At 33.7% G+C, this 25257-nt stretch overlaps 10 protein-coding genes and 10 pseudogenes across 20 annotated transcripts, besides 8 other annotated features; 8 read left to right on the forward strand and 12 right to left on the reverse strand.

The window, feature by feature from the left end:
• On the reverse strand, positions 1–618 carry TVAGG3_0026030 (annotated as a pseudogene). The gene has a single exon. A coding segment is annotated over exon 1 (618 nt).
• Positions 1–4916: part of a mobile genetic element that runs on past the window's edge.
• Positions 835–1284, forward strand: TVAGG3_0026040 (uncharacterized protein; the record flags this gene model as incomplete). The annotated part of the gene is made up of 1 exon (XM_051220293.1): positions 835–1284. One exon carries the CDS (start codon positions 835–837, stop codon positions 1282–1284), a length of 450 nt encoding a protein of 149 aa, XP_051105279.1.
• TVAGG3_0026050 (protein of unknown function, DUF4108 family) lies at positions 1301–1720 on the reverse strand (the record flags this gene model as incomplete). The annotated part of the gene is made up of 1 exon (XM_051220294.1): positions 1301–1720. One exon carries the CDS (start codon positions 1718–1720, stop codon positions 1301–1303), a length of 420 nt encoding a protein of 139 aa, XP_051105280.1.
• TVAGG3_0026060 (Poxvirus D5 protein-like family) lies at positions 1757–2029 on the reverse strand (the record flags this gene model as incomplete). Its single annotated transcript, XM_051220295.1, has 1 exon — positions 1757–2029. One exon carries the CDS (start codon positions 2027–2029, stop codon positions 1757–1759), a length of 273 nt encoding a protein of 90 aa, XP_051105281.1.
• On the reverse strand, positions 2090–2992 carry TVAGG3_0026070 (annotated as a pseudogene). Its single transcript has one exon. A coding segment is annotated over exon 1 (903 nt).
• TVAGG3_0026080 (uncharacterized protein) lies at positions 3021–3413 on the reverse strand (the record flags this gene model as incomplete). Its single annotated transcript, XM_051220296.1, has 1 exon — positions 3021–3413. One exon carries the CDS (start codon positions 3411–3413, stop codon positions 3021–3023), a length of 393 nt encoding a protein of 130 aa, XP_051105282.1.
• TVAGG3_0026090 (protein of unknown function, DUF4106 family) lies at positions 3823–4356 on the reverse strand (the record flags this gene model as incomplete). Its single annotated transcript, XM_051220297.1, has 1 exon — positions 3823–4356. One exon carries the CDS (start codon positions 4354–4356, stop codon positions 3823–3825), a length of 534 nt encoding a protein of 177 aa, XP_051105283.1.
• Positions 4917–5192: 276 nt separating the features above from the next.
• Positions 5193–5332: a mobile genetic element.
• A 26-nt stretch (positions 5333–5358) lies between these two features.
• Positions 5359–6298: a mobile genetic element.
• Positions 6299–6326: 28 nt separating this feature from the next.
• Positions 6327–6413: a mobile genetic element.
• A 703-nt stretch (positions 6414–7116) lies between these two features.
• Positions 7117–7144: a terminal%2Cinverted (terminal inverted repeat of MuDR-2_TvMULE3 transposon ID:TVAGG3_0026130).
• Positions 7117–8677: a mobile genetic element.
• Positions 8677–9135: a terminal%2Cinverted (terminal inverted repeat of Maverick-2 transposon ID:TVAGG3_0026140).
• Positions 8677–25257: a mobile genetic element.
• Positions 9136–9366, forward strand: TVAGG3_0026150 (uncharacterized protein; the record flags this gene model as incomplete). Its single annotated transcript, XM_051220298.1, has 1 exon — positions 9136–9366. The coding sequence occupies one exon, from the start codon at positions 9136–9138 to the stop codon at positions 9364–9366; it is 231 nt and encodes a 76-aa protein (XP_051105284.1).
• Positions 9518–10030, reverse strand: TVAGG3_0026160 (protein of unknown function, DUF4107 family; the record flags this gene model as incomplete). The annotated part of the gene is made up of 1 exon (XM_051220299.1): positions 9518–10030. One exon carries the CDS (start codon positions 10028–10030, stop codon positions 9518–9520), a length of 513 nt encoding a protein of 170 aa, XP_051105285.1.
• TVAGG3_0026170 (uncharacterized protein) lies at positions 10255–10575 on the reverse strand (the record flags this gene model as incomplete). Its single annotated transcript, XM_051220300.1, has 1 exon — positions 10255–10575. The coding sequence occupies one exon, from the start codon at positions 10573–10575 to the stop codon at positions 10255–10257; it is 321 nt and encodes a 106-aa protein (XP_051105286.1).
• Positions 10613–11136, reverse strand: TVAGG3_0026180 (annotated as a pseudogene). The gene has a single exon. A coding segment is annotated over exon 1 (524 nt).
• On the reverse strand, positions 12035–12436 carry TVAGG3_0026190 (uncharacterized protein; the record flags this gene model as incomplete). The annotated part of the gene is made up of 1 exon (XM_051220301.1): positions 12035–12436. One exon carries the CDS (start codon positions 12434–12436, stop codon positions 12035–12037), a length of 402 nt encoding a protein of 133 aa, XP_051105287.1.
• On the forward strand, positions 12462–13061 carry TVAGG3_0026200 (annotated as a pseudogene). The gene has a single exon. A coding segment is annotated over exon 1 (600 nt).
• On the reverse strand, positions 13303–13866 carry TVAGG3_0026210 (uncharacterized protein; the record flags this gene model as incomplete). The annotated part of the gene is made up of 1 exon (XM_051220302.1): positions 13303–13866. The coding sequence occupies one exon, from the start codon at positions 13864–13866 to the stop codon at positions 13303–13305; it is 564 nt and encodes a 187-aa protein (XP_051105288.1).
• Positions 14418–16114, forward strand: TVAGG3_0026220 (annotated as a pseudogene). The gene has a single exon. A coding segment is annotated over exon 1 (1697 nt).
• Positions 17795–18277, forward strand: TVAGG3_0026230 (annotated as a pseudogene). The gene has a single exon. A coding segment is annotated over exon 1 (483 nt).
• TVAGG3_0026240 lies at positions 18448–19107 on the forward strand (annotated as a pseudogene). Its single transcript has one exon. A coding segment is annotated over exon 1 (660 nt).
• TVAGG3_0026250 lies at positions 21034–21505 on the reverse strand (annotated as a pseudogene). The gene has a single exon. A coding segment is annotated over exon 1 (472 nt).
• On the forward strand, positions 21988–22321 carry TVAGG3_0026260 (annotated as a pseudogene). The gene has a single exon. A coding segment is annotated over exon 1 (334 nt).
• TVAGG3_0026270 lies at positions 23191–24140 on the forward strand (annotated as a pseudogene). Its single transcript has one exon. A coding segment is annotated over exon 1 (950 nt).

Raw genomic sequence — 25257 nt, forward strand, 5'->3', positions numbered from 1 at the left:
TTTGTACTTCTCCCATAGTTCATGTCTGTCAAACTTACCTGCCATGGACTCTTTCATAAGTTCCATGAAATCGTCTTCGGACAATCCGGGGAAAAGTATAATGTCAGTAAGTATTCTTTTAACATCCTTACTTAAACTCTTTGCTGTCTGCACACAAATGACAACTGAGATGTTAAAGTGTCTGAGCTTCTTAAGAATTCGACACATATCTTGTTCTCTATTCTTTAACAAAGGATGAGAGGCGAAATCATCTAAGATAAGAAGACACCTATGAGGGTACGTTTTCCAATCGTAAGATTGCAATTTCTTCGAAATGTATTCTATCTCTTTCTGTTTGTTTCTGAAGTGTTTCTTCTCTAATATTCTCTGCATTTCCTCATTAGGTTCTTTAAACTTAGAATTTATATACTCATTTATAGCATTATACTTCAAAACTCTTCTTTGGTACTTCTTTATCCAATCTAACAACTCAGTATCCTTTATACATACTAACTTAGACTTCTTTATAATATCTTTGAACGAATTGACGGTTTGGTCAAATTGACCAGAAGTCGAACAAATGACTACTAACTCATAGAATGGGTTCTTCTCATCTAGTTCTTGTTGTTGTGCAGCCATTTTAAGATAAGTGAAAGTCTTACCCGACCCAGGTGGTGCAATTAGACCTGTTATACCATTCTGAGCAAATAAGAACTTTTCATGTATAGGCTGTATCTGAGCATTTTCTAATTTCTTCTTGTTCTTCTTCAAAACATTCTCAAATTTTTTGTCAATGTCAGCAAACTTTTTTTCTAACACATTTTTAGAAAAATTAAAATTTTTATCTTTTAGAAAATGTCTAGCGATTTCGCTATCTATATTCGAGACAAGCTTTTTGACAGCAAAACATCTGTCGACCATAAAATCTTACATAGTGTAAACAAGAAAGGTGAATTTGTTCTAAAGTTCTGTTTCTGGGAATATGACAAGAACCATAAAACATTACAAAGAGCAGTCTTAAAATTTGTCAATGACAGACTTGTTGACAGAAATGACGCCGATTGGAAAGATGAAGTCCAACAAAAGTTCTTAGAATGCAAAGAAGACACATGCGCTGTTCTTGAAGATGAAATAGAAAACAGAATAGATGAGCTATTAAAGGACAAAGAACTTTTACATAAATATGGTTCTGAGAAATTTGACATATCTCCACCAGAGAAGAAGAAGAAAGAAAAGAAAGAGAAAAAAGTAGAAGAGAAGAAAGAACCCGAACCAGTTCCAGAGAAGGGGAGATATGACATGTAAAAATAAAATTTTATTTTTAGAACATTTCTGGGTCAATGTCAATGTTCTCTTCCTCTTTAGGAGTAAACACTGGCTTAGACTCTAAAATCTTTTTACCCAATTTACCTTGAACTTCTACAACTTTAGACTCATAATATTCATAGTCGTCTGTCTTCTTTGGTTCATAAGGTATAACAAGTTTGTATGCTTTGCCTTCTTTAAGTTTTGAGAACCTTCTGTCAAAAATTTCTTTGACTGTTAACAAACCTTCTATATCTAAGTCTTCAAATTTCGCACCATTTTTAGTCACAATAGCAAACTTAACTGGTTCGATGTTCCAAACTTTGCTGAATGAAGACTTTTCAAAATGGTAGAAGTAAACATTCAAATATGTGAATGGGTCTAGTTCTTCTTTAAGTCCTGACATGTACTTGTTTACTGAGATGAATTTCGTCATCTTTTCTATCGGATAAAAAAATATTTTTTTTAAAATTTACTCAGAAAAAATTTTCTTTGTATATACACCATTCTGAACATCTAAAAGACTTTTGACATTTGCCAAGAATGTACGTTTAGAAGCTGCCATATAACCATACTCTTGACAATATTGTTTATACGAATCGTACAATGACCTTTCATCTAAACACTCAAAGTCGCTTTCTTCTATGAACAGTTCATATACACTCTTGTTTGCTTCTAACAATGTTTGTCTCTCTTCGGTATGTGGAATTTGTCTTGGATTGAACTTAGAAATATCTAATGTCATGAAATATGAGAACAAGTGGTTGTAAAAGTCAGATGTCAAAGTTTCTGCTAAGTCGTCAAAATATTCTGTATCTTGCATATGAGAATCTGACGTTCTGACAACTACATATCTTCTGTCAGAACTTTCTAACTTCATCGGAACAGCATTGTTTGAAACCATAATGAAGTTTGCAACATTTTCACAAACTCTTTGGTCTTTATACTTTCTTTCAACAACTCCAACTTTATCTGTTATTAGACTCTTCAAAGCATCTGAGTTCAAAACTTTTGTTGTATCTATACTTTGAAGTTCATTGCAAACTATAAGTTTCATATTCTCAATTGAAGAGTTAAATTTACCGCAGATGTTTTCTAAGTTTGTCATATTAGGGTTCGAATAACCTTCTAACAGTTTGCATAAGATATCTGTAAAGAATGTGTTCTTACCTGTTCCTTGTTTTCCAATTATAATGAGAGCAGTTTCATTTTTAGCACTTGGATGTTGTAAGATGTTTGCAAACCAACATAAGATATACTCATAGACTCTTTCGTTTCCATTGCATATAATTTCTTTGACATGGTCTAACCAAGCTTCTATAATATTTTCTTTCCATTCTACTTGTTCGTATTTATATCCAGTGAAGATAGAATAGAAGTTTGGAGAAGGTGTATAGAACTTTATACCACGAACTGAAAAATCTTCAAGTTTTGACAATAAGATATCCCAAGCATCTAACATCTTCATGCCAACTTGTACGACTTTTATTTTCTTAAGTTTCTGTCTACATTCTTGTTCAGACACTATTGTTGCTCTTGGTTTGTTAAAGACAACATCCCATTCTTTCATGACATAACATTCTGGGGCAGAGTCAACATAAATGACTAAACGTTTCAAATTCTCGACTGCTTTGTTATAGTCTCTAAATGGACACATATTTCTGAATGCTTGGAAGTCATAAAAATCTGAAACATCTATTCTGTACATTTTTATAAAAATAAAAAAATAATATTTTTTATTCTTGACTTTGTTGTTCCATTTGTTGCATTTGTTGTTCTTGAGCTATTTGTTGTTGAAGTTGTTCTTGTAATACAATACTTTCACCAGTTGCATCTTCCAATTCGAAACTTTCTGCCGTCATTGACAAATACATAGGACATAAAAGTTTTACAGGAACAAAGTTTGCGTCAACTAATGTCAACGTTATACTTGCCAAAGTGTTTGAGTTCACTAAGGTTGAAAATTCTGCATTCGAATGAACAATAGGCAAACCAGCAGAGAAAGTATTGTTTATACGCATAAGTATCTTTTGGTCATAATAGTTTCTGTCGACATTCGAATAACACTTTGAACCTAAGTTTGAAACAATATATAAGATTGGTGTGCTTAATGTCAATGGAATAGACATTCCTTGTATGACACCTTTTCCTGTTATAGGAAACTGTTGGTAGTAAAAACCAGAAATAAGTTTTGTATTATAGCTCATATCGTTTATAGTAAACTCAGTCGGACATCCAAACATAATGAAACCTGCTCTAGTTGCAGCACATGTTACACCCGTACTTAAAGTATTAAATAAGTCAACAAAACCCGTTGGTGGTATATCTGAGTAAGTATCTTCAAAGGAGTATTTTTTACCATTCACAACAATAAAGTCTTCTGGTGTCAAAAGCGCAAAACAGGCTTTAGTCGTCATTGTGTTTAAGGTTAGTTTACAATATCGTCCTTGAGGACTTTGTAAGTTTGTTGTTATAGAATTATATGACTCAGGGTTTTTAGTCGTAATAGTATAAACCATTATGTCTTCTGCCATTTACTTAGCAAATAAATTTTAATGAAATGTTGTGGTCGTCAAATATTTTTATAACGTCTGGGAAACTATATTTTAAGTTCAACGTTTCACCTCCTTTCATAACGTATATCTTGTCAATGACATTATATGAAACACCACAGCAACCAATGTCGGGTTCTATTTCTTTGATGTTTATATCGTCTGCCTCTGTCAAAAGTTTCAATAGTTCTTTCAAAACTTCATGAGGTGCAATGACATATGAGTTCACTTTTACAGGGTTGTGTTCGACCAAGTTTAACATTATACTTAAAGCTTGACAAATCTTCTCCTGAGTTTGAAGTTTGTCTTTCAGTTGTTGGTAGTCGTTTCGAATATCTGCAACAGAACTTAAGTCTCTGTTAACTTCAGGATATGTTGGTTCTTTTACAGGAACAATTGTTATACCATCTTCGTCTTCGTATGGTTTCTCCACTTCAACATCTCTGTCTTTGACATTGACAACAACACTTTGACTGTTTGTTTGAGTTGGTGAATTTAACTTCACATCTGCCACCGCCATTAAACCTTTTGAAACACTTACGCTTCTATTTTTCGGAAATGACATTTTACTTAGAATAAAAAGATGGACGTATTCGGATATCTTATTGAATTGAAGCAGAACAAAGTTTATACTCACAAACAATACAAATACATTGACAGAATAGTTCTTTACACAAACAATGGAAAATGTTATAGAATAGCAGTCTTTGCTGAACCAAAATATTTTCATAAAGCAAAGAAAGTTGGTATAACTGAAATGGTGAAAGTTCTTGAAGCAGACAAAAATATAACTTCAAAACTTACAGATATTTCTAAAGGTAAGTTTATAATACAATATTATGTCAAAACTGGCGTACTGTCAATATTTGACGGAGAGAAGTCAGTTCAAGAACAACTTACTGACCTGCTGCCAAAATCTGCTCGATGGAAGCTGTCGTTATGCCAATCTGAGGAGCCCCAGCAGGTTTCATCGAACGAATCTTCAAAAGAGCATCTTCCGTGAAAAGTGCTATTGGTTTTGTAAACTTCTTTGCTCTCAATTCATCTGGACCGTCTCTGTCACCAGTATATTGTATTTGTGTTGCATGCTAAGTTCGGTCAAAATGTAAACCTCTCAATTTTATCGTCGGGGGAAGTAACTCAATTCCTTCAAAATTATTCTTTAAATATTGAATTTAAAGTTATTTAATTTGGATTATAAATAAATAGGCTAATACAATATTTAAAAATGAGAAAAAATAACTTTTCAAAGAACTTTTCATAATCTCAAAGAAAATTTTTTATTCAATAATTATATAAATTAATTAACATTCATAATGAAATTGGATTTTTTTATAAAAAATTGGTCCTACTTAAGGGTGCCCTATAGACGATAAACCACCCTCAGAAAAGCACTTTTAAGGCTATTATATTGAGAACTAGAATCTGGATAATCCATTCATTCGAGTTCTAATAAGGTTAATTTTGTGATGTTTACATTATCGTTATAGGGCACCCTTAACTTTTTGAGAGAATTTGGCTTTCTCGTAAACGAAAAAGGGGATTTGACTCCGTCAAATCCCCGCTCACAAAAAGTGGACTTTACATGTCAAATTTTATATGCATGTAATGTCCACTTTTATGAGTTTTAGGAAGGAATTGGAAGCCATGAGTTACTGACATTGCATCAGTATCTCATAGCCTCCAATTCCTTCAAAAAATGGGAGAAACTTTGTCCGAATAGTTTAACATTCGGACAAAGTTTCTCCCATTTTAAGAAGGAATTGGAGGGTAAGAGATATACCATATGAATGTATATCTCTTACCCTCCAATTCCTTCTAGAAAGTGTCCAAACTTTGGGTTAATTGCAAAGTATTAACCCAAAGTTTGGACACTTTCAAGTGGAGATGGAAGGCTTTGGGGTATATATTAATACAATATACCTCAAAGCCTTCCATCTCCACTACAAATGGGAGAAACTTTGTCCGAATAGTTTAACATTCGGACAAAGTTTCTCCCATCTTTCAATGTAATTGCTACCTGTGAGGTACTGACTTGAAGTCAGTGCTTCACAGGTAGCAATATCCAAAAATTTAAAAACATTTTATCAGTTCGTTAGAGAACTAGAGCCTCCTAGGTACTGAACCAGAATCAGTGCCTAGGGGACTCTAGTGATCTATATAAATCTGAGAAACTTTGAGGAAATTGTTCGACATTTCCTCAAAGTTTCTCAGCAATTTAGCGAGGAATGTTCGTTATCGTGTAGATATTTATAATATATACATGATAACAAACATTCCCCGCTAAAAGATGTAAAATCTTATAAGAAATAATTGCAAAAGAATAACAAATTGCAACAAATTTTATATGAAACTGAACCTTATGAGGTAGTGATTCAAGATCACCGCCTCATAAGATTCAGTTTCAATCTCAAGTATCTCAAAAGTAAGGCTCTATTTTTTGCCATGTAAAGTGTCACTTTTTCTGTCCAAATGATAAGTTATTCAGAGAAAGTTTCCCAGCTATCAAGAGGGAATTGTTCCTTATGAGGTATATATTCATACTGTATACCTCATAAGGAACAATTCCCTCCTTAAAACGAGAAAACTTGTTCGAAATTGTTTATCATTTCGAACAAGTTTTCTCGTTTTTAATAAGAAACTAAAGGCTATGAGGCACTGATTATATATTAGTGCCTCACAGCCTTTAGTTTCTAATAGATAGCTGGGAAACTTTCTCCAAATGATAAGTTATTCAGAGAAAGTTTCCCAGCTATCAAGAGGGAATTGTTCCTTATGAGGTATATAGTTATAATGTATACCTCATAAGGAACAATTCCCTCATTAAAATCGTAGATATTTTTTACTTATTACTCATGCTTTCAAAATCACAATCCTCTGAAAAGTTATTTTTTATTAAGAATTTAGAATTTTGATAAATACCTTTTTTCAATTTGATATAATACTTATATATTTTCAAAAAGACATTTTGAAAAGATATCTCAAAAGTTCTCTGAAAACCTATTTTTGATTAATTTTGAGAAATATCCGTATTAAATTAATCACTAAATTCATTCAACACTACTTTAATTTTTAAATTCAAAAAATTATATGTGCTTCTTAAAATGTCTCACAAAAATTTTATTATAAAATTATATACAATATTAAAAATCCCACAACATTTTTTACTTTACATAATCGTACTTCCTCGACGATTAATTTCCCCTCAATTCCTATCGTTGACCGAACTTAGCATGCAACATTTGAACTGTACCAACAGTTGAAATACCACCCATAAAGTGAAACAATAAGAATTACCGAAAAAGTGACAAAACATCAAAAACAGGGAGGGGTCTCAATTTTTATTACTTATATTATTTTACAATATTTATATAAATACTCTTTATAATATATTTTACTATAAAATTATACCTCAAATTCAAATATTTAAATATTATTTACATAATTATCTCAAAATTATATTTTTATATATTATTTTTCATATGTATAAATCATATAATCTATATCTATGCAAATCTCATCTAAATTTTTTTGAAACAAACCGCTACCATTTTATAATGGTCCATCTTAAATTCATCATAAATTCTGGTACATGTTAGTACCAGAGTCTTCAAATCTCAAACACTCTGGTACCAACATGTACCAGACGCGAGTTTCCAATGCCCTCGTACGATTTTCTATTAAGATCTTCTTGAATGAGAAGGTCTTCATAGAAACTCGTACGAGGGCTTCTCTTTTAAATACTCTGGTACCTGCTGGTATCGGAGTCGACTTTACAGCCCTTTCCCCAATTTTGAAGCTGGGGAAAGTTTTCAAGCAATGAAAGGGAAGCTCTCGCTATGAGGTGAAAATCTAGAATTTTTACCTCATAGCGAGTAATCCTTTGTTAATTGCTTGAAAACTTTCTTCAAATTATCAAAATTTCGAGGAAAGTTTCCTTGCTTCAAAGTAGAGATGGAGCCCTTTGAGCCACTGCATATAGGTCAGTGACTCAAAATACTCCATCTCTACTAGAAATCGCCAAAATTTGGGTCGCAATCTTTGAAATGCGACGCAAGTTTTGGCAATTTCGCGAGGGACTTGCTCCATTTGGTGCATATATTCACACTCTATGCACCAGATGGAACAATTCTTTCGCTGACAGCGGGAAACTTTGTCTGAATAGTTTAACATTCAGACAAAGTTTCCCGCTGTCAGAGAGGGAATGGAAGGGTAAGAGGTATATATTCATAATGTATACCTCTTACCCTTTCATTCCCTCGAGAAAGTTCAAAAACTTGGGTGCAATCAGTTCTGATTGCACCCAAGTTTTTGAACTTTATATAAGGAATTGTTGGCTATGATGTACTGATCATGAATCAGTACATCATAGCCAACAATTCCTTCGCAAACAGTGGGAAACTTTGTCTGAATAGTTTAACATTCAGACAAAATTTCCCGCTGTCAGGGAGGGAATTAGAGGGTGGGAGATATATAGATAGACTATAAATCTCTCACCCTTTAATTCCCTCAAGAAAGTTCAAAAACTTGGGTGCAATCAGAACTGATTGCACCCAAGTTTTTGAATTTTGTATAAGGAATTGTTGGCTATGATGTGGATAGCCGCTGCCAGACCAAATGAATTAACCGTTGTGAATAACGTTTCTGAATCTTTATTTAAAAAGATAAAATATCACGATTTTGGCTGCGTTAAAAATCAAAGAATTGATGTTTTTGTCAAAAATCTTTTAGAAGAAGTTGCACCCAATTACTTTTATCGTATTAAAAACGATTTACTTCAAACAGGTTTTATTCCTTCAATTAGAATTCGCGAGCCTCGATTGACAGATTATAAAACAAAAGTTAGTATCCCTAAGTCGTGTACAGCGGCACTGCGCGCCTCCGTACACCACTTAACGGTTTGACACTTTACGAAACCAGTAACGTATATTTTACAACACAAACACAAACACCAACTTAACCTTAAATATTTACAAAACCATCTGATACATAAACGACTTCACTAACGACTTCACTAACGAATTCACTACCGTCCTCACTAAATAAAAAATAACCTTATTTTTATTTTTTTAAATTTTTTATTTCATTACAAAGACATGTCCGACTACATTTACTATGACTCTTTCCCAGAACGTTTCCGTGAACTATTCAAAACTCAAGTAAAACTGAGAAACATGCATTTTAACAAAGACAGACCATTGACGATGAAAGAAACCCTGAATATATTACAATCCCATATGACGCAAAGTTCATTGCATACATTCCTTATGGTCGCAGAGGAACGAAAACTATTTCAACAATGACGAAAAATTATTTCTGGAGCGATGAAGAAAATTGCCTTATCTACATAAATGCATACTTAAATAAAGCTACATATTGTACAAAAGAAGGTTGGACTGGATTTGAGCTCTACATATACGACGACGATGGAAACAGACGTTGTGTATACCCATACGATAATATGTACCATTGTTTTCATCAAGCATTAAACGAATACATAGTCAGTAAGGGTCTCATTCCTGCTGAGTAGATATGCTTTATTTTTGTTCTGTCATTTATATAAAAATAAACGTTCTCGCTAAATAATAAAATAAACTTAAAAATAAACGTTGTCAGAGGTGAAAAAATAAATTTAGGTGAAGTGGTGAAATCTCACCTCTTTTTTCACCCACTTGAATTCATTACTTTATAACTCTCTTCCTTGGTTTCTTTTTAGTTGCTTTCTTCACGTCTGTCTCCAACTTGACTGTCTTTCTTCTTCGTCCGTAATGATACCAATTACTTCCACCAGTCAATGGGTCAAATGGTCTTTCGTAAGGGTTTCCATACATTCCATAGGGACCATACGGAAGAACTACTGGTGGAGGAAGAGTTCCATCGACTCTATTTAAATGCATTGTTTCACCTTTCATCTGGTCATTAAAGTCTTTTGCATGTTTTGCAAACTCATCGTCCTTTCCTAAAGCATTTTCTGACTCAGTCGCAACCAAATTGGATGCTTTATTTATGAGTCCTATTTTATTTAATCTTAACTTCTTTGCAACCCAGCCTCCAATCTTTCCTTTATTTGCATCTAATGTCTTCGAAACTCTTCCTCCACTCATTTTATTTACTGCGTCATAAGCTCCAAGTGCTTTTGCTCCAAATGCTAATGCTTTTGTTCCCATTGCGCCTAAAGCTGCCCAAGCTACCATTTACACCATATTAAAATCATCTCTCTTCAATATTATCTCATAAAAGTTCTCGTTACTGGAGAAAGTCAATGAAACATAAACATTCTCATGGACTTCGTCCTCGCCGCGTTGCGGCTTCATAAACTTCTTTCTTATATCATCTATTCGCTTCAAAATGTCTGAACAATTGCTAACATCTTCTACAACAGTTATTTCATCATGAATGACCTTCAAGAACAAGCTCATTAATATGCTATTAAAATCATCTCAATAATGAGTCCATCCTTTCCGTCTTTGGGTAGCACAACATCTTTCATTGAAGAAGGTTCGACAAGTCTTATGTTAAACTTACTGACAAAGTTTGTTATACTATAATGCTTCGGTGGCGAATACATGTAGTTTGAAAGACATAATATAGATTCTTCAGCAAATTCACTTATACTGGATTTTATAACAATGTTCTCACGAGACCAAATACCACCAATTGACAATCTTGTAAGCAATCCTGCTGAACCTTCAACTGTAAACGTCGATGGTAACATTCCACGAAGGTCATCTATTGACATCTTTGAGTCACTGAATTTAAATATTTTCTTAAAGCAATCGTCATTATCTAACCATGCAATAGCTTTGAAGTTTTCATTCGAATATACATCTGCTTCATTAAATGTAAAACCTGACTTCTTTGCAGAGACGACTTTAAAATCTATTGAGTTTGTTTCAAAATTATATGCTATGGTAACTTCTGAAGGTAATGGATGCCCTTCCGCAGTCAGTTGTTCTCTCACTACCGTTTGAAGCTTTGTGTTAAAAACTTTCATGTCATCTCCTGTGTCTAGGTTCACATACACAGCAACAGGAAAACTATCTTGCTTCTTTGTTTCATCATTATACCTCAAAACATTAAAGTTCTTCAATAATATTGTTCTTCCTGCTGGAATACTTCGAACCTGTCTGATTTCAATAGCTTTCTCACCTCCTACATACTCTACCCAGTGCCTTGGATATTCATAAGTATACTGACTTTCTTGAATTTTGGTAGGTTTCATCATAACGTGTTCATAGTATATCTTTATACTCTTGTCAGTTAGACTCGGTGCTATGTTCTGAATATTTCTGACTTGCATTTTTAATGGAGATAAAATGAAGCATTTAATACATGACGTAGATGAAGACATGAATGAAACTACAGACAAACTTAACTCTTCTCTCATTCTTCCTTTCAGTAAGGACTATGAGTTCTGTTCAAATGGCGTTTATTTCTATTGGGAAAGATGGGTTCAGGTAAGACATTTAATTTAATTCGTCATATACTCATAACAGAACGTTTAGGAAATGACTCATATTATGACCAAATCATTATATCAGCAACTTCAGACTCTATGGACTCAACAGCGAAAACATTTATGTCAAAAGTTCAAGCCTCTGTCGTTAAAGTTCCAGACAGTGAACTCATTGAATTTCTTCAACGTTACATTCGACGTAAGAGGAAATATTATGCCATCGTTGAATTTATACAGTCAGGAATGCAAAAGACTTCTGAGGAGATGGAAAGAATTATTGACAAACACCACTTACGTCAGTACTCAGGAGTTTACGATATGAAACGACTGACAAACTACATTCTATCAAAACTTTCAAAATACCCCTTCAAAAAATATCCTTCAAACACTCTGCTCGTTTGCGACGACTTCGCTGGTAAAGGTTTAGTGTCAAAACCAGACTCACCATTAGCTAATATCATTACTAAAGTCAGACATTACCACTTAACTGTAGCAATACTTATGCAAACATGGAGGTTTTTAGCTTTAAACATAAAACGTCTCATAACTGACTTCGTTATCTTTCAAGGTTTCTCACGTTATATATTGAACTCATTTGGAAACAGTCAGGTATAACATTACCTTTTGAAGAAATTTGGGAAGCATATAAGTCTCTCATCTCTCCTCGTTCATACCTTGAGATTCATATCATGACTAATACCATTAAAGTCAAAAATATTCCATGGGAACGACCAACATTGTTTTAAAGTTTAACCTTCAATTGACTGATGGTAAACAAATTCCATGCATCTCTGTCGCCATTTCTGTTAATATTTTTGCTGTCATTCATATCATCCACTTCTCCATCCGTTAGCTTTTGAGGATATGCGTTAGAATAGCTGTTCTTAAATGAAGGCTTTTCACCTTTGAGAGCATAAACTCTATAACTTTCTGCATACTTTATGTTTGAACCTCCTGAGCCATCATTGACATAAATTTTTATAGGCTTCCACCCTTTGTTCATGTTCCTGCTTCTTCCCTTAGCTCTTTTGTTCAGTAGTTCTACATCTTTATACACAGCTCCTGTCTCAGTGAATTCAACAATATTTTCATTCGTTAGCTTTACATTCAAACCCTTGTCGAGTATATTGTTCATTTCATACATATAAAAGGTTTTTATTCTATATGAAATGAGAAGCAAATCCATCTTAGCTGGTGCCGTTAATGTTCCAATTGAACCAACATCAAATGTTGACTCACGAACGACAAACAATATTGTCATAAAGAACTATAGTTCAGAGTGTTTGAAAGAAAAAGAACCAGAACTGAAATCCGTGAATTTAAACTCAGCTTCAAACGCTAACGCTACATCAGATGTTAAGTTAGAGTATCCACCACTGGACCAAATTCTTTCAAGAGAAGCCAACGACAACCCTTACACAAATGTTCAAACAAATCCTTCAGATAACGTAGACCATTACCTTCTTCAGTTATACCAAACAATTTTACTCAAAGACGATAAGAAGCTTTTGACAAATCTTATAAGCAAGAACCAAATAATTCTAACAAAGGAGGACCTTGAAAATGTTATCTCACGAATAACAGGGAAACAATGTGTCATTGACTATCTCGACCCTGAAATCGAATGCTGTGGTCAAACGCCACCATTCATGAAAATAGGTAACATCCGCATCATTGAAACACCAGGAACTCCAGGAGTTGAGTTTAAGTATAAATATTCGAACGAGTATACAAAACTTTCAACAGAATATAAACTTTGCTTGAAATATGTTTTAGTAAATTAAAGCAATTTGTAATATCTATCCAAAACTTCTTCAACAGTATCGAACTCATCTTCATAATGCAAACCTAATCTTATTGACTTGGTGCAGTTTTCACTAACACAATATAGCGCTTTGCGCTCGGCGCCTTTGACGCCTTTTTCTGTTCTCTTGACTGACATAACTAATTCATTTGTTTCATCAAACAGCAACAACCAAAGTTCATGACCTAATACATAACATTCATACTTTATATTTTTAGCTCTGAGTTCTCTTGTAAGCTGTTGCATTTAATATTTTCTAAAAAGTCAACTTCAACAGTCATTCGCACTGGTGCCTTCAGTTCTACAGGCTCTCCTTGAAAGTCAACAAGTCTGAATTGCATGTCTTTCAAATTATGAGGACTAATGCGAATCCATTTACCTAAATGAGTTGCTATGACAGGAACGTTTGGAATGAACATTGAATTGACTGCATAACAGAAGGATTTATATTCTACTGAACCTTTACTATTAACTCCTGAAATGCCTGTGACATTAGCTATTTTAGACTCAATGTATAAACAATTGCCATAACATACGTATGGAACAGATTTCATCTCAATCGTTTTGTCAACACTTTTCAAAGGAAATGTCATATGGTATGCACCCAGAAGCAATTGAACTCTATGACTCATTCGTGTTATCTTAAACTCCTTTGCATAACTGAACTTCAAAACTCCTGCAATAAGTTTAACATTCATTAAGTTTTCTTCGTTATCCTTGTTTATTGTAGTATTTATGAGAGCATTTAACACTCCAGCTAATGTTTCCATCTTATATTCTACATTATTGTGAAATCTTATTTCGTGCTTCTTTCCATCTATTTCAAACTCCATGAAATCTGTTTCATCTGTTATGACAAAAGTTGCGATAGTATTGAAGTCAACAACTCTGAAAGCAAGTGCTTCATTCTGAAGACCTAAGTTTGTTTGAAGCTTTACTATTCCGTATTCGTTTGGGTCTGTACTTTGCAAATAGAACAACATTTTATTCTCATTAAAATATGACTATTGCTGCATATGCGTATGAAACAAATGAAGCAAGAAGAGCACATGAACTAGTAAACGAAAACTCAACTTTAACCATTGAAGGCAATGATTTAGTCATTGACGATGGAAAAACTAAAAAAGTCATTGATTTCGATACTTTTAACACTTATGACCCATTCATTACAATAAGTAAAGTTCCTATCATAAATGATGGAACGGTGCAATATATAAATTCTACAGTAGATGCCTCATTAGTGAAAGTACTGAATGTTCTCATTGAATTGTTAAAGAGCTTTCGATTTGACGACAACATTAAATGCTTAAAGAATTTAGTCATGAATGAGAAACAAATTCTTGGCGTTGCTGGTAGCAGTAATGATGTACACCTTATGACATTAGAATATTATAACGAACATAAAGATGAACTGAAAGGAGAGAAGGGTGACACCGGACCACAAGGAATACAAGGACCTCAAGGAATACAAGGATCAAGGAATACAAGGACCTCAAGGCGAAAACGGTTTGGATGGAAAGGATGGAAAGGATGGAAAAACTGCTAAATCATGGATATGGGACCTTATAAATACTGGTTTAACAGCTGCTTCATATGGAGTTCTTCAATACCAAATCGGAAAGATATGGGCAGTACTTGGTGAAGAAGTTTTAAATGACGTTAAAAATGCTTTGAACTTCATTTCAAATGGTTCGGATACTATTAAAACTTTATCTGGTTGGATGCAAGAAACAAGGAGTCAAATAGATACTGTAAGACGTATAGCAAACAATGCACGTACGGGATTGGATACTTTACGACAAGCACAAAATACACTAAAGGAAGCAAATGATATTCTTGGCTCAGTATCAGACATGCATGAAGATTGGCTTAAAGGTATTGACAAATCTTTAAAAAATCACAGTCAGTCTATTGCTGACTACAAGAAAAGTATAGATTTTTTACATAGTGCTATGGACGTACATGATGGAAGCATAAGGAACTTACTTAATGCTAACAATAACTTACCAGGAACTATTAAAGCATTTATAAAGTCCTTTGTAAAACCCGGTGCTCTAACATTTAGGTCTTTGAGAGCAAGAGCATTGAAGTCAAGAGATGCAGAAACTCCAACAGAAACAGAAGGAACTGAAACAACAGAAACTCCAGAAGAACCACCAAAACCAACAGCTAATGAAATATTGTTCGAATATTTTCCAAGGTACTCTGTTCTCATTGCATACATTCAAGAAATACTTAAGAAAGCAGACTTGACTTTAGGAGATGATGAAAGTTCTGTATATCTTTCGTTCCAGTTTCAAATAGCAGAACTTTTGAGACAGATATGCTTAATGTATGACAACATCTCTGATTTCACAAGATATGATGACGACCATGACCCCGAACACGGTGAAGAAGAAGTTTTACAAACATCCATTAAGACAGGAAAGGTTTTAACACAAAGTCTCATTATTGACACCAAAGATGGCGAAGTGGACGTTCTTCAAGAGCTGAAGAAAAATACTTCTTCGGGAGGTGGTGGTAGGCATGAACTTGAAATAAATGAGATAGAAGAGAAATTAGCCGAAAAAGCAGATAAAGAACATAAACACAATATCTCCGATATAAATGAACTTCAAGCTACATTAAATAGTAAAGCGGACAAAAATGAACTTGACGCAATGAACAAAGTTTTGAAATCTCATAAACACAATATCTCCGATATAAATGAACTTCAAGCTACATTAAATAGTAAAGCGGACAAGAACCATGTTCATTATATAACTTCAGACGAACAGATTATAACGGACTACCATGGATATTTAACACGAAGTGATGAAGCGAAGACAAAAAATGTTAATGAAAGAAGATATAAATACATTCGTGCTAAAGGTTATGACATAAGCTGTACTGTACAGTATGATGTAGCTAAAGCACCAGAAGCATTTGGTTATACCGGTGAAATTTATGCCTCTACTTTCAATGTTAACGGTGTATTAGTTGAACCAAGATTTACTTTGAGAGTTAAGGCAAAAATAACGTTTGAAGATGCTATTAAAAGTAAAGCTGACAAAGTTGAACTCGAAGCAATGAACAAAGTTTTGAAATCTCATAAACACAACATCTCCGATATAAATGAACTTCAAGCTACATTAGACAGTAAAGCTGACAAGAACCATACACATAAATCCTTCACTACTGTTAGAGCAGACGACATAATATTGAACTTTGACCTTGGTTCAAGTGCACCATTAGAAAATCCAAGTACAAGCGTAAAAGATACTCTTAACAGTTTAGATAAGAGTTGCAGGAACATTGAAAGTCATGCCAGAAACTTTGAAGCATATGAACTACCAACAATGTTAGATAAGAAAGCAGATAAAACTTATGTGGATGCAGAACTAACAAAGAAATTTTCGAAACCAGATACAATGACATTTACAACAGAAATTATAAATGGTGAACCAGCAACTCCATTTGAATTTGTTAGAGGTCTTCAACCAGATACTTTTGAATTTTTCTTGGATAATTCTATTGAACTAACATTACATTATAAAAGTGGAACAAATGCAACATTTCATCCGGGAGATACATTCCAAATGGTATTTAATGACATAAGTTCTTTAGAATATGTTTATAGAGTTATGAGCATATATGATTTAATATATCCTATAGGAGCTGTTTATACGTCTATGAATCCAATAAATCCAAACACTTTATTTGGTGGTAGATGGTATGAAATAGTTGACAGTTTTCCATTCTACACTAATACGCAGTCAATGAAGATGGGAGGTTCAAAGAAAATAGGTATTGAAAACCTTCCTTCACATATGCATAGGTTCAGTGGAAGAACATCTGTGGAAGGAAACCATTCACATTCAATAACAAAAAGAGGTTATATAAATCTTGCAGCGGGTTCGAATAGACAGGGAATGAACAGATATGATATCTCAGATGACCCCAAAGATGTTAGCACAGGTATTTTCTGTGGAACTGCAGGAAATCATGCACATGTTGTAGCTGGTATTACAGACCCAGCAGGTAATGGAAAAGATTATATGCCTCCTTATATAACAATGCACGCTTGGATACGAGTTGGTTAAAATCTTTAACTTTACATAAATGAGCTTGAAAGAAGTATTCGAACAACATCCATGGAGGTCATTTAAGAATTCAATGAAGCTGCAAAGAGTTGGGGATTTACTAACAGAGCTGAAGTGAAAAGGTTCTTTGACAAAAATGTTGTACATCAAACAAAAATAAACCCTTACGACTACTTTTACCAATTTACTCCAACACTCCTGACGCATACCAATTTGACACTCTCATTCAAAGCAGAAAAGGAGGTCATAAACCATTCCTCATCTTCATAAATGTTAACACTCGTAAAAGCATAGCATATCCAATGAAAAATAAAGGAACTCGTGAAGTGTTAAGAGTTTTACAAAAGTTTGTAGCAGAACATAACCCAAGTACTTTAACATCAGACCAAGACAGTGCATACCTCAGCAATGAAATCACAGAATTTCTCATTAAGCATAACATAACTCACTACACTACTGAAGACCATAACCATAACATACTCGGTATCATTAACCGCTTCATAAGACTCTCAGAGATTTAAATCAAGAGCGAGACTTTACCGAAGAAACAATGAAACATTTCATCGAAGTTTACAATTCCTCAACACATTCTACAACAGGACATACACCAAATTCAATGACACAACAACAAAAGAAAAGTATATACAAAAGAAACTAAGTCAAACACAAAATATCAGAAATTCAAACAATTTACCCTCATTCCTGGTACAAAAGTTCGTGTAGTTCTTGACGACAAACCGTTGACAAAGAAACGTTTAAGGTTAAGTCGAAATTATTATATCGTAGACTCTACGCAAGGTAATGGATATCTTATAAAAGCTGCTGACGACTCCATAGCATTTTATCCTCGACATAAATTAGTCGAAAGTAGTAATGGCAAACTTGCTGAAACCATTGACGAAGCAAAGCGAGGAGTGGTTATTGAAATACTTGACTACAACATAAACGATGACACTTATAAAGTAAGATATGAAGGAGCGTTGAAGATGTTATACCATCTAAGAACTTGAGAGAGTCGAAGCCAACACATCTGGGACCATTAGAGCGGGAGTACTGGAAAGACAAAAATATGCCAGAAAGAATAAGAAAATTCTTCTAAACTTTTTCATTAGATGTAAATCAGACAAAAATATATTATAGGTGAAGAGGTGAGATTTCACCTGTTTTCTCACCTGTTTTTTCACCTCTTGAATTTTCGTGAATTTCCTTAAGACAAAAAAATAAAGTTAGTTTATTTTTATTTATTTTATTTTGTATGTAAGAACAGAAATGTCAGTCGAAGCAAAAACATTCACGAACAAATCTAATTGAAACATTCACAAAAGGCACTTATAACGGTATTGAAGTCTTACGTAGAGACAAGGATGGTTATATAAATGCAACAAAGATGGCAAGAGAAGCAGGAAAGTTAAACCATTTAAACAGATTTCTCAATAGTGTTAAAATGCAGGAAATTCTTGAGTTTTGGATGAAAGAATACGGTCGAGCCAAAAGTGGCTCAACCTCAAAACAAGCATTTTATGAGCTTACTAAGGGTGTATAATGAATTCAAAGGTATTTACATACATCCTGACCTCGTTCATTTTGTTGCTGAATGGTGCTCATGTAAAGTATGCATTTTATGTCAAAGATATTATGGACTCCATAGACAAGAAAGTTCATGAGAATTAGATGAAGAAGAACTCGAAGATACAGTAGAGAATGCTAAACCTTTGTTTGAAGAAGAAGTTGAAAAATGCGCGAAAAACAATTAGAACATGAACGTGAGATATGTTATGGTTATAGAGATTCTTCATACGAACTGACCAATGGGAACAAGAAGATTTAAAGAGAGAATTTAGAGAATATGAACTCGCTAAGATTAGCATTAAGAAACTGCAGAAGAAGTTAAAAGTTTGGGGTCGTTTTGTACAAAATTATTGTGAGTAAATGAACCATTTATTTTTATTGAATTCACCAAAAATAATGTTTAGGTGAAAAAGGAGGTGAAAAATTAGGTGAAAAAAGAGGTGAGAAAAGAGGTGAAAAAACAGGTGACATCTCACCACTTCACCTAAACATTATTTTTGTTCAAAGCTTCCACGAGAAAAGATTCCTCATTCGCTAAGGATTCAAAAATAAAAATCATTGATTTCGGCTGAGAAAAACAGCAAAACCCTTCTTCCACGGGAACAAAGAAATAAAGAAGAAATAAAGAAGAAATAAAGTAAATTTTTTTATTTATTCCCGTGGAAGATAGAGCACTTTTATGATATTTTATTCACGACAAAACAGACAAATAAAGAAAATAGAAAATACGGCGCTGTCGCGGTTCGAACACAACCTTGACCCCTCCATAACCACCTTTGACCACTGTGCTACGTAGCCTGTCGACATAAGATTTTATAAATTGCATATTTGACGTAAATTTATTTCCATCTGGCTTCCACTGCATAAGATATTCATACGTGTTTGTAAGACATTCATTAAACTTCTTTTCTATTGCATCTAATCTTGCGTTATTTTTTTCAATAATTGTCTGTATTCTTCATCATCTCCAGCAGTGTTTGGTCTTCACGTTTAAAATATTCATTGTAACCAATTTTTTATCTACAAATTTTATTAGTGTTTGATTCACTTCGTTATGATAACGGTCATATTTTTCAATACGTAAGTGAAGACAAAATGCGTCGTACCTTCAATCTTAAAGCTTAAAGAACTTTCAACACAGTTTTGAGGGTTCTGTCAGTGCGTCAATGAGATAGTATTCGAAGTCAGTCAATAATCTTTTTAAAGTCATTTCATACAGGATAAAATTTAATGTTGTGAAGAAATAGTGTTTATCTCAAAAAAATAAAGTTAGTTTTTATTATTTATTTTTATCCTGTATGTAAAGACAGATATGTCAACATCAGAGAACACAACAACTGCTATCGTTCATGAAGTCATAAATGAAGAATACGAGTACATACAATATAACAAACAATTGAGACTCATTCGTTCTGTCAAAGACGACATGTACCAAATGCAAAGTATTTTGACGGCTTGTTTTGCTCCAGATACTAAGCTTCCTAAGACTGTTAGGAACCAAAGCACCATAGAACTATTAAGTGAAGCACAGCGAGACGTACTTTTTTCTGAAAACAGTGAAAGAACAGCGAGTAGGTAAAAAATCCCAGTCGCCAAAACTCTATGAAAACCGTGAAAAATTGCCCAAACGGTTTGAGAGGATATTATGTTCATAGACTTTTAGTAAATGCAGTTTCAATGTGGGCTTCACACGTTATGCTTGGAATATACAAACTTCTTGACGAACTTCACAGACAGAACGTGGAGAGATGGAAAGAAACTTCAAGCAAAAGATGAAGTCATTGAATCCAAGACAAAAGCATACAGAAAAGAATACCACGTTCAGTACCAAAGGAAAGGAAAAGAACTATAATATATGATTTATACTGAAGAGTTGGAGAATGAAGAAGACAGAGATATGGTTATGTTGCATTTAGTCAGAAGAAACAACAAAAGCTTTTACGACCTTGCTAAAATATATAAATCTGACAGAAACTGGTTCTATCGTGAAAACTTACCGATTTCAATGACACCGAATGAGCAAATAAAGGAAATTGTCAAAATACTCTTCCTCAAACACACTATGACATCAAAGGTTGCACAATACTTACATTCAAAGAAGACTTACCATTACTGAAGGAAAAAATAACAGAATATTTCGATAACTTCAAAGGAAGAATGAAGTCACGACAACATTAACGAAGAAGTCACGACAACATTAACGAAGAAGTCACGACAACATTAACGAAGAGAGAATGAGGTGAAAAAACGGTGATATCTCACCTCTTCACCAAAAATATATTTTGCTTAATAGCTTCAGGGTCAATTTCTTCAACCATTTCACTTCCTTCGTCAATGTCAATAGAAGCTTCTTCAACCTTTGTAAGAACTTTTGTATAACATCTTTGTTCGTTATTGTCTTCAGAGATGAAGGATAATATTTCACAGATGTTTCACCCTTCTTATATTCTTTCTGTTCGGAAAGATTCATAGCAATACTGAAGAAGTCAATGTTGGAGTTCTTTATGACAGTATAATGAGTATCTTTGACATTCACGAAGAAACTCTTTTGTTTCAAAACTACTGCTAACTCTTGTGAAGTATAACGTTTGCGGTCAATGACAATAGCTAATGGTCTGACATACTGACCAAACTTAGATTCTTTCACAAACTTCTTGTTAAAGATAACATTAACGTTTGCAGAACCATTGAACTCATTCTTGATGGCAGTAGCGAGAGCATTGTATGAAAAGAACTTGCAATCTTGCATGTGTTTCATTAAAATAAAAATATTAAATTATTTTGAAAAATAACTTAAAAAATGTAATCTAATTTTTCAAAAAATATTTTTTATCCGATAGAAAAGATGACAGAAAAATTAACTTTTTACATAGCGCCAGACCCTTCTTGCCCACATCCTTTTAAGCCACAATATATAGACATAGAACTAAATAGAGAAAGCGAAATTCTACAAACAGAAGAAAGCGAAATTCTACAAACAGAAGAAACATATAGAGACCTAGATAACGAAAATGGATATGCGCTATTCTGGTTAGATTGTCCTTATAAAATGTATGAAAAAAAGGCTTTATATGAAGAATATAGAAAATATTGTCATGAAAACAATATAAGACCAAGCTCTAGAGAAAAATTCTATGCTGGTATAAAACATCTTTTCGAAGTTCGGAATGGCAAATATAGAAAGAAATAATTTTTCTAAGTTTATTTTTTCAAAAAATATTTTTTTATTTCCTACTAAAGATGTATCGGAAGTTGTCTAAGTTAGAACACTCGGAAATAAAACAACTTCTTACAGAAGCTAATATAGATGTTGCAAAGCATTACGCAACAAACAAAAAAGCACTCGCTGACTTCATTAAAGACTATAATGGTGCAATAAGTTATGATAGAATTCATGAGTTCATAAAGCCGCAACGCGGCGAGGACGAAGTCCATGCAATAGCATTTCCTTTAAATGACGTTGCTATTGACTTATATCATAGACGTTCAATACCTCATGAAGTAAGAAGAGAGATGTTTGACATAACAAATGCGAACGTTGGTCATACTCGTAAAGCTCTTTCGCATGATGTTCGTCAAGAAATGTTTGAACATACAAATGCAAACGTTGGTGAAACAAGAAGAAGAGACGACACACTGAAACAACAGAGAAGAGAGATGTTTAAAAGTGCTATAGAACAAGTTCGCAAAGCTAACGATGTCATTCGTTCCATTGACGACAAACCAAAAGAAGGTGAGAGATGGTTAAAGAAAGATGAAGAGAATAGGAAGAGGAATGTGAAGTCAGGCAATAGACTCATTGACTTTAACATCGAAGCTTTAGATGAACCAAACAGAGACTACTTACACAAACATTTCGGTAAGGTTTTCATGAGACTCTTAGAGAAAATTAAAATAAACTCACAACAGAGATGGATGGTATGTTATAAACTTGGTGGAAAGTATGAATGTTCTACGTTAAACCTCAATAATATTGGAACATTACTACATCAGCTCTTGAAGGAGAACTTTATATCAGAGATAGAAGCAAATGCTGCAGGTATTGTTGAAATGCACTATGACTTCTTCTTGACAAACATAAAGAATCTTACGAAATAAAGATGTATGATTTAACAGAATATGAAGGCTTAACGATGTCAGATGTAAAGAAAGGCAAACCAAAAAAGAGACCATATAGAGATGAAAGCACACTGACAAATGACCAGAAAGCCATTTTGGAAGCTCTTAAGCAAACAGGAAACCCAGCACTTATAGAAAGCTTTTGGAAAGATAATGGTGAAAAGAAGTTTTATAAGAAGAGAAGCGGTCAGTTCTGGAAGTATCTTTGCACATTACCTATAAATCTTGAACGCTACCAAATCTTCAATGAACTGAACAAAAGAACTGCAATACTTATGACAGAGGACAATTGTTTCGTTTATGCTTGCATTCAGGCTGGAGTAAATGAAGAAACTATTGACCACATGAGAGAAGTCATTCGTGTTAGAGACTTTCCTCAAAGTAAAGTACAAGAAATTTCTGACGCAACAGGTATATCATTTAATGTTACCATTGGTTATTTCAATGACTCAAGACATAATGAAATAAAGAGATATATACCAAAAGAATGCGAAACTGTTAGAACTATTGACTTACTTCTTGTTGAAGACCACTACATGCTAAATGAAAGATTACCAATGACAACATACTTCATTCGAAACTATAAAGAAATTCTCAAAGCTTGTGGTGGAATGAACATTGAGAAACAGATGAAGATTTATACAAAGAGAGAAGATAAATATGTAGTTCGTTATGATAGAACAACACCGTTATGGGATGTTATGAAAACATTGTGGGAGTGCAAATATTTCGAACCTATTTCTTATGGAGAACTTTTCACATATACTACTGACTTATATAAACAGAACCTTGCACCATTTAAAGATTTGACATATGCTCCAAAGTATTGTGTACAACTGAAGAAGAAAGCAGAGTCAAAAGAAGTAAATAAAGCTAAATGTAAATTCATTCCTGAGCACGTTTTCTTTGCTGACTTTGAGTGTAGTACGGATGGCTTTCATAAAGCTTTTAACATCTGTTATGACAGTGAAGATGGTTCAGTAGTGAAAGCATTTGGGGTCAAAACTGTGCAACAGAATTTTTGGAAAGACTCCTGACAAGAGTTTAATATATTTTCACAACCTCAGTTATGACATAAACTTCATCTTAAGACACATGACAGAAGTGAAAGGAACTCCCATCATTAAAGGTTCACGAACAATGCAAATAACTGGTTTATATAAAGGACGGGCAATTATTATAAAAGACTCTTACAGTGTTATAAATAAGAAGCTTAAACTATTTCCTGCTATGTTTAACTTACAAACAGGACCGAAAGAAGTATTTCCATATAACTACTACAGCAGTGTTTTGTTAGCAAATGACAACAGAACTGGTGTCATTTCTGAAGCATGTAAGTTTATCCATGATGCAGATACATTTATGAAAAACATAGATTCCATCAAAGGTTGCAGAATAGATGAAACCACTTCGACTTAGAAAAATATAGCACGTTTTACTGCAAACAAGATGTAAGAATTTTAAGAGAAGGTTTTGTAAAGTTCCGCAATGACTTATTGAAAGAGTTTGATTTAAACGTTTATGACTACGTTAGTATTTGTTCAATTGCTAACAAATTGTTTGAGAACAGAGTATACTTCCCGAATGGAAATCTTTATGACCTCTCAAATAAACCAAGAGAATTTATTTCGAGATGCATTCAAGGTGGAAGATGTATGTTGTCAGATAACATGAAACAAAAGAGCAAAAAGAAACTCATTGCTGACTTCGACACTGTTTCATTATATCCTTCAGCTATAGCAAGACTTTATACTTTAGAAGGTATTCCAAAAGTATTGAAGGATGAGATGCTAAGCACAGAGTATCTCATGAGACATTTATTCGATGATGACCAAAAGGAACCCATTGGTGAAAAGTTTATGTCTGGCTTCTTTGTTCTCATTAAGATAACAGAGATTGGTATACCCAGACACTTTCATTTAATAGTTTGCGACCCTGAACTAAATCCAGAACTTAACGTTCCAAGAAGTTCAAACACTTGCTGTTCATGTATGTTGACCATATAACATTACAAGACCTCATAAAATATCAAGGTGTCAAATGTGAAGTGTTGCAAGGATACTATTACGATGGAAACAGAGATATGAGAATAAGAGATGAAGTAAAGAAGTTGTTTGAGTTAAGGTTAAAGTATAAGAAAGAAGGAAAACCCCTTACAAGAAATTATAAAACTCATTCTGAACAGCATTTATGGCAAAACTATTCTATCTCCTATTGAGTCAAAAATAACCATAGTAATGACAAAGATGCTATAAGATATGCTATAAGAAATTACAACCATATAGTGAAGTTCGAAGGTTTGGATGGTTCAGATAAAACTATTTTCAAGCTAACGAAAAGCATTTGCAGACACTTTAACTTCTGTCCACTTGGTGTTAATATTCTGTCTAT

Source organism: Trichomonas vaginalis, chromosome IV, assembly GCF_026262505.1.
Source record: "Trichomonas vaginalis G3 chromosome IV, whole genome shotgun sequence".
In the NCBI taxonomy this organism is placed as follows: domain Eukaryota; phylum Parabasalia; order Trichomonadida; family Trichomonadidae; genus Trichomonas; species Trichomonas vaginalis.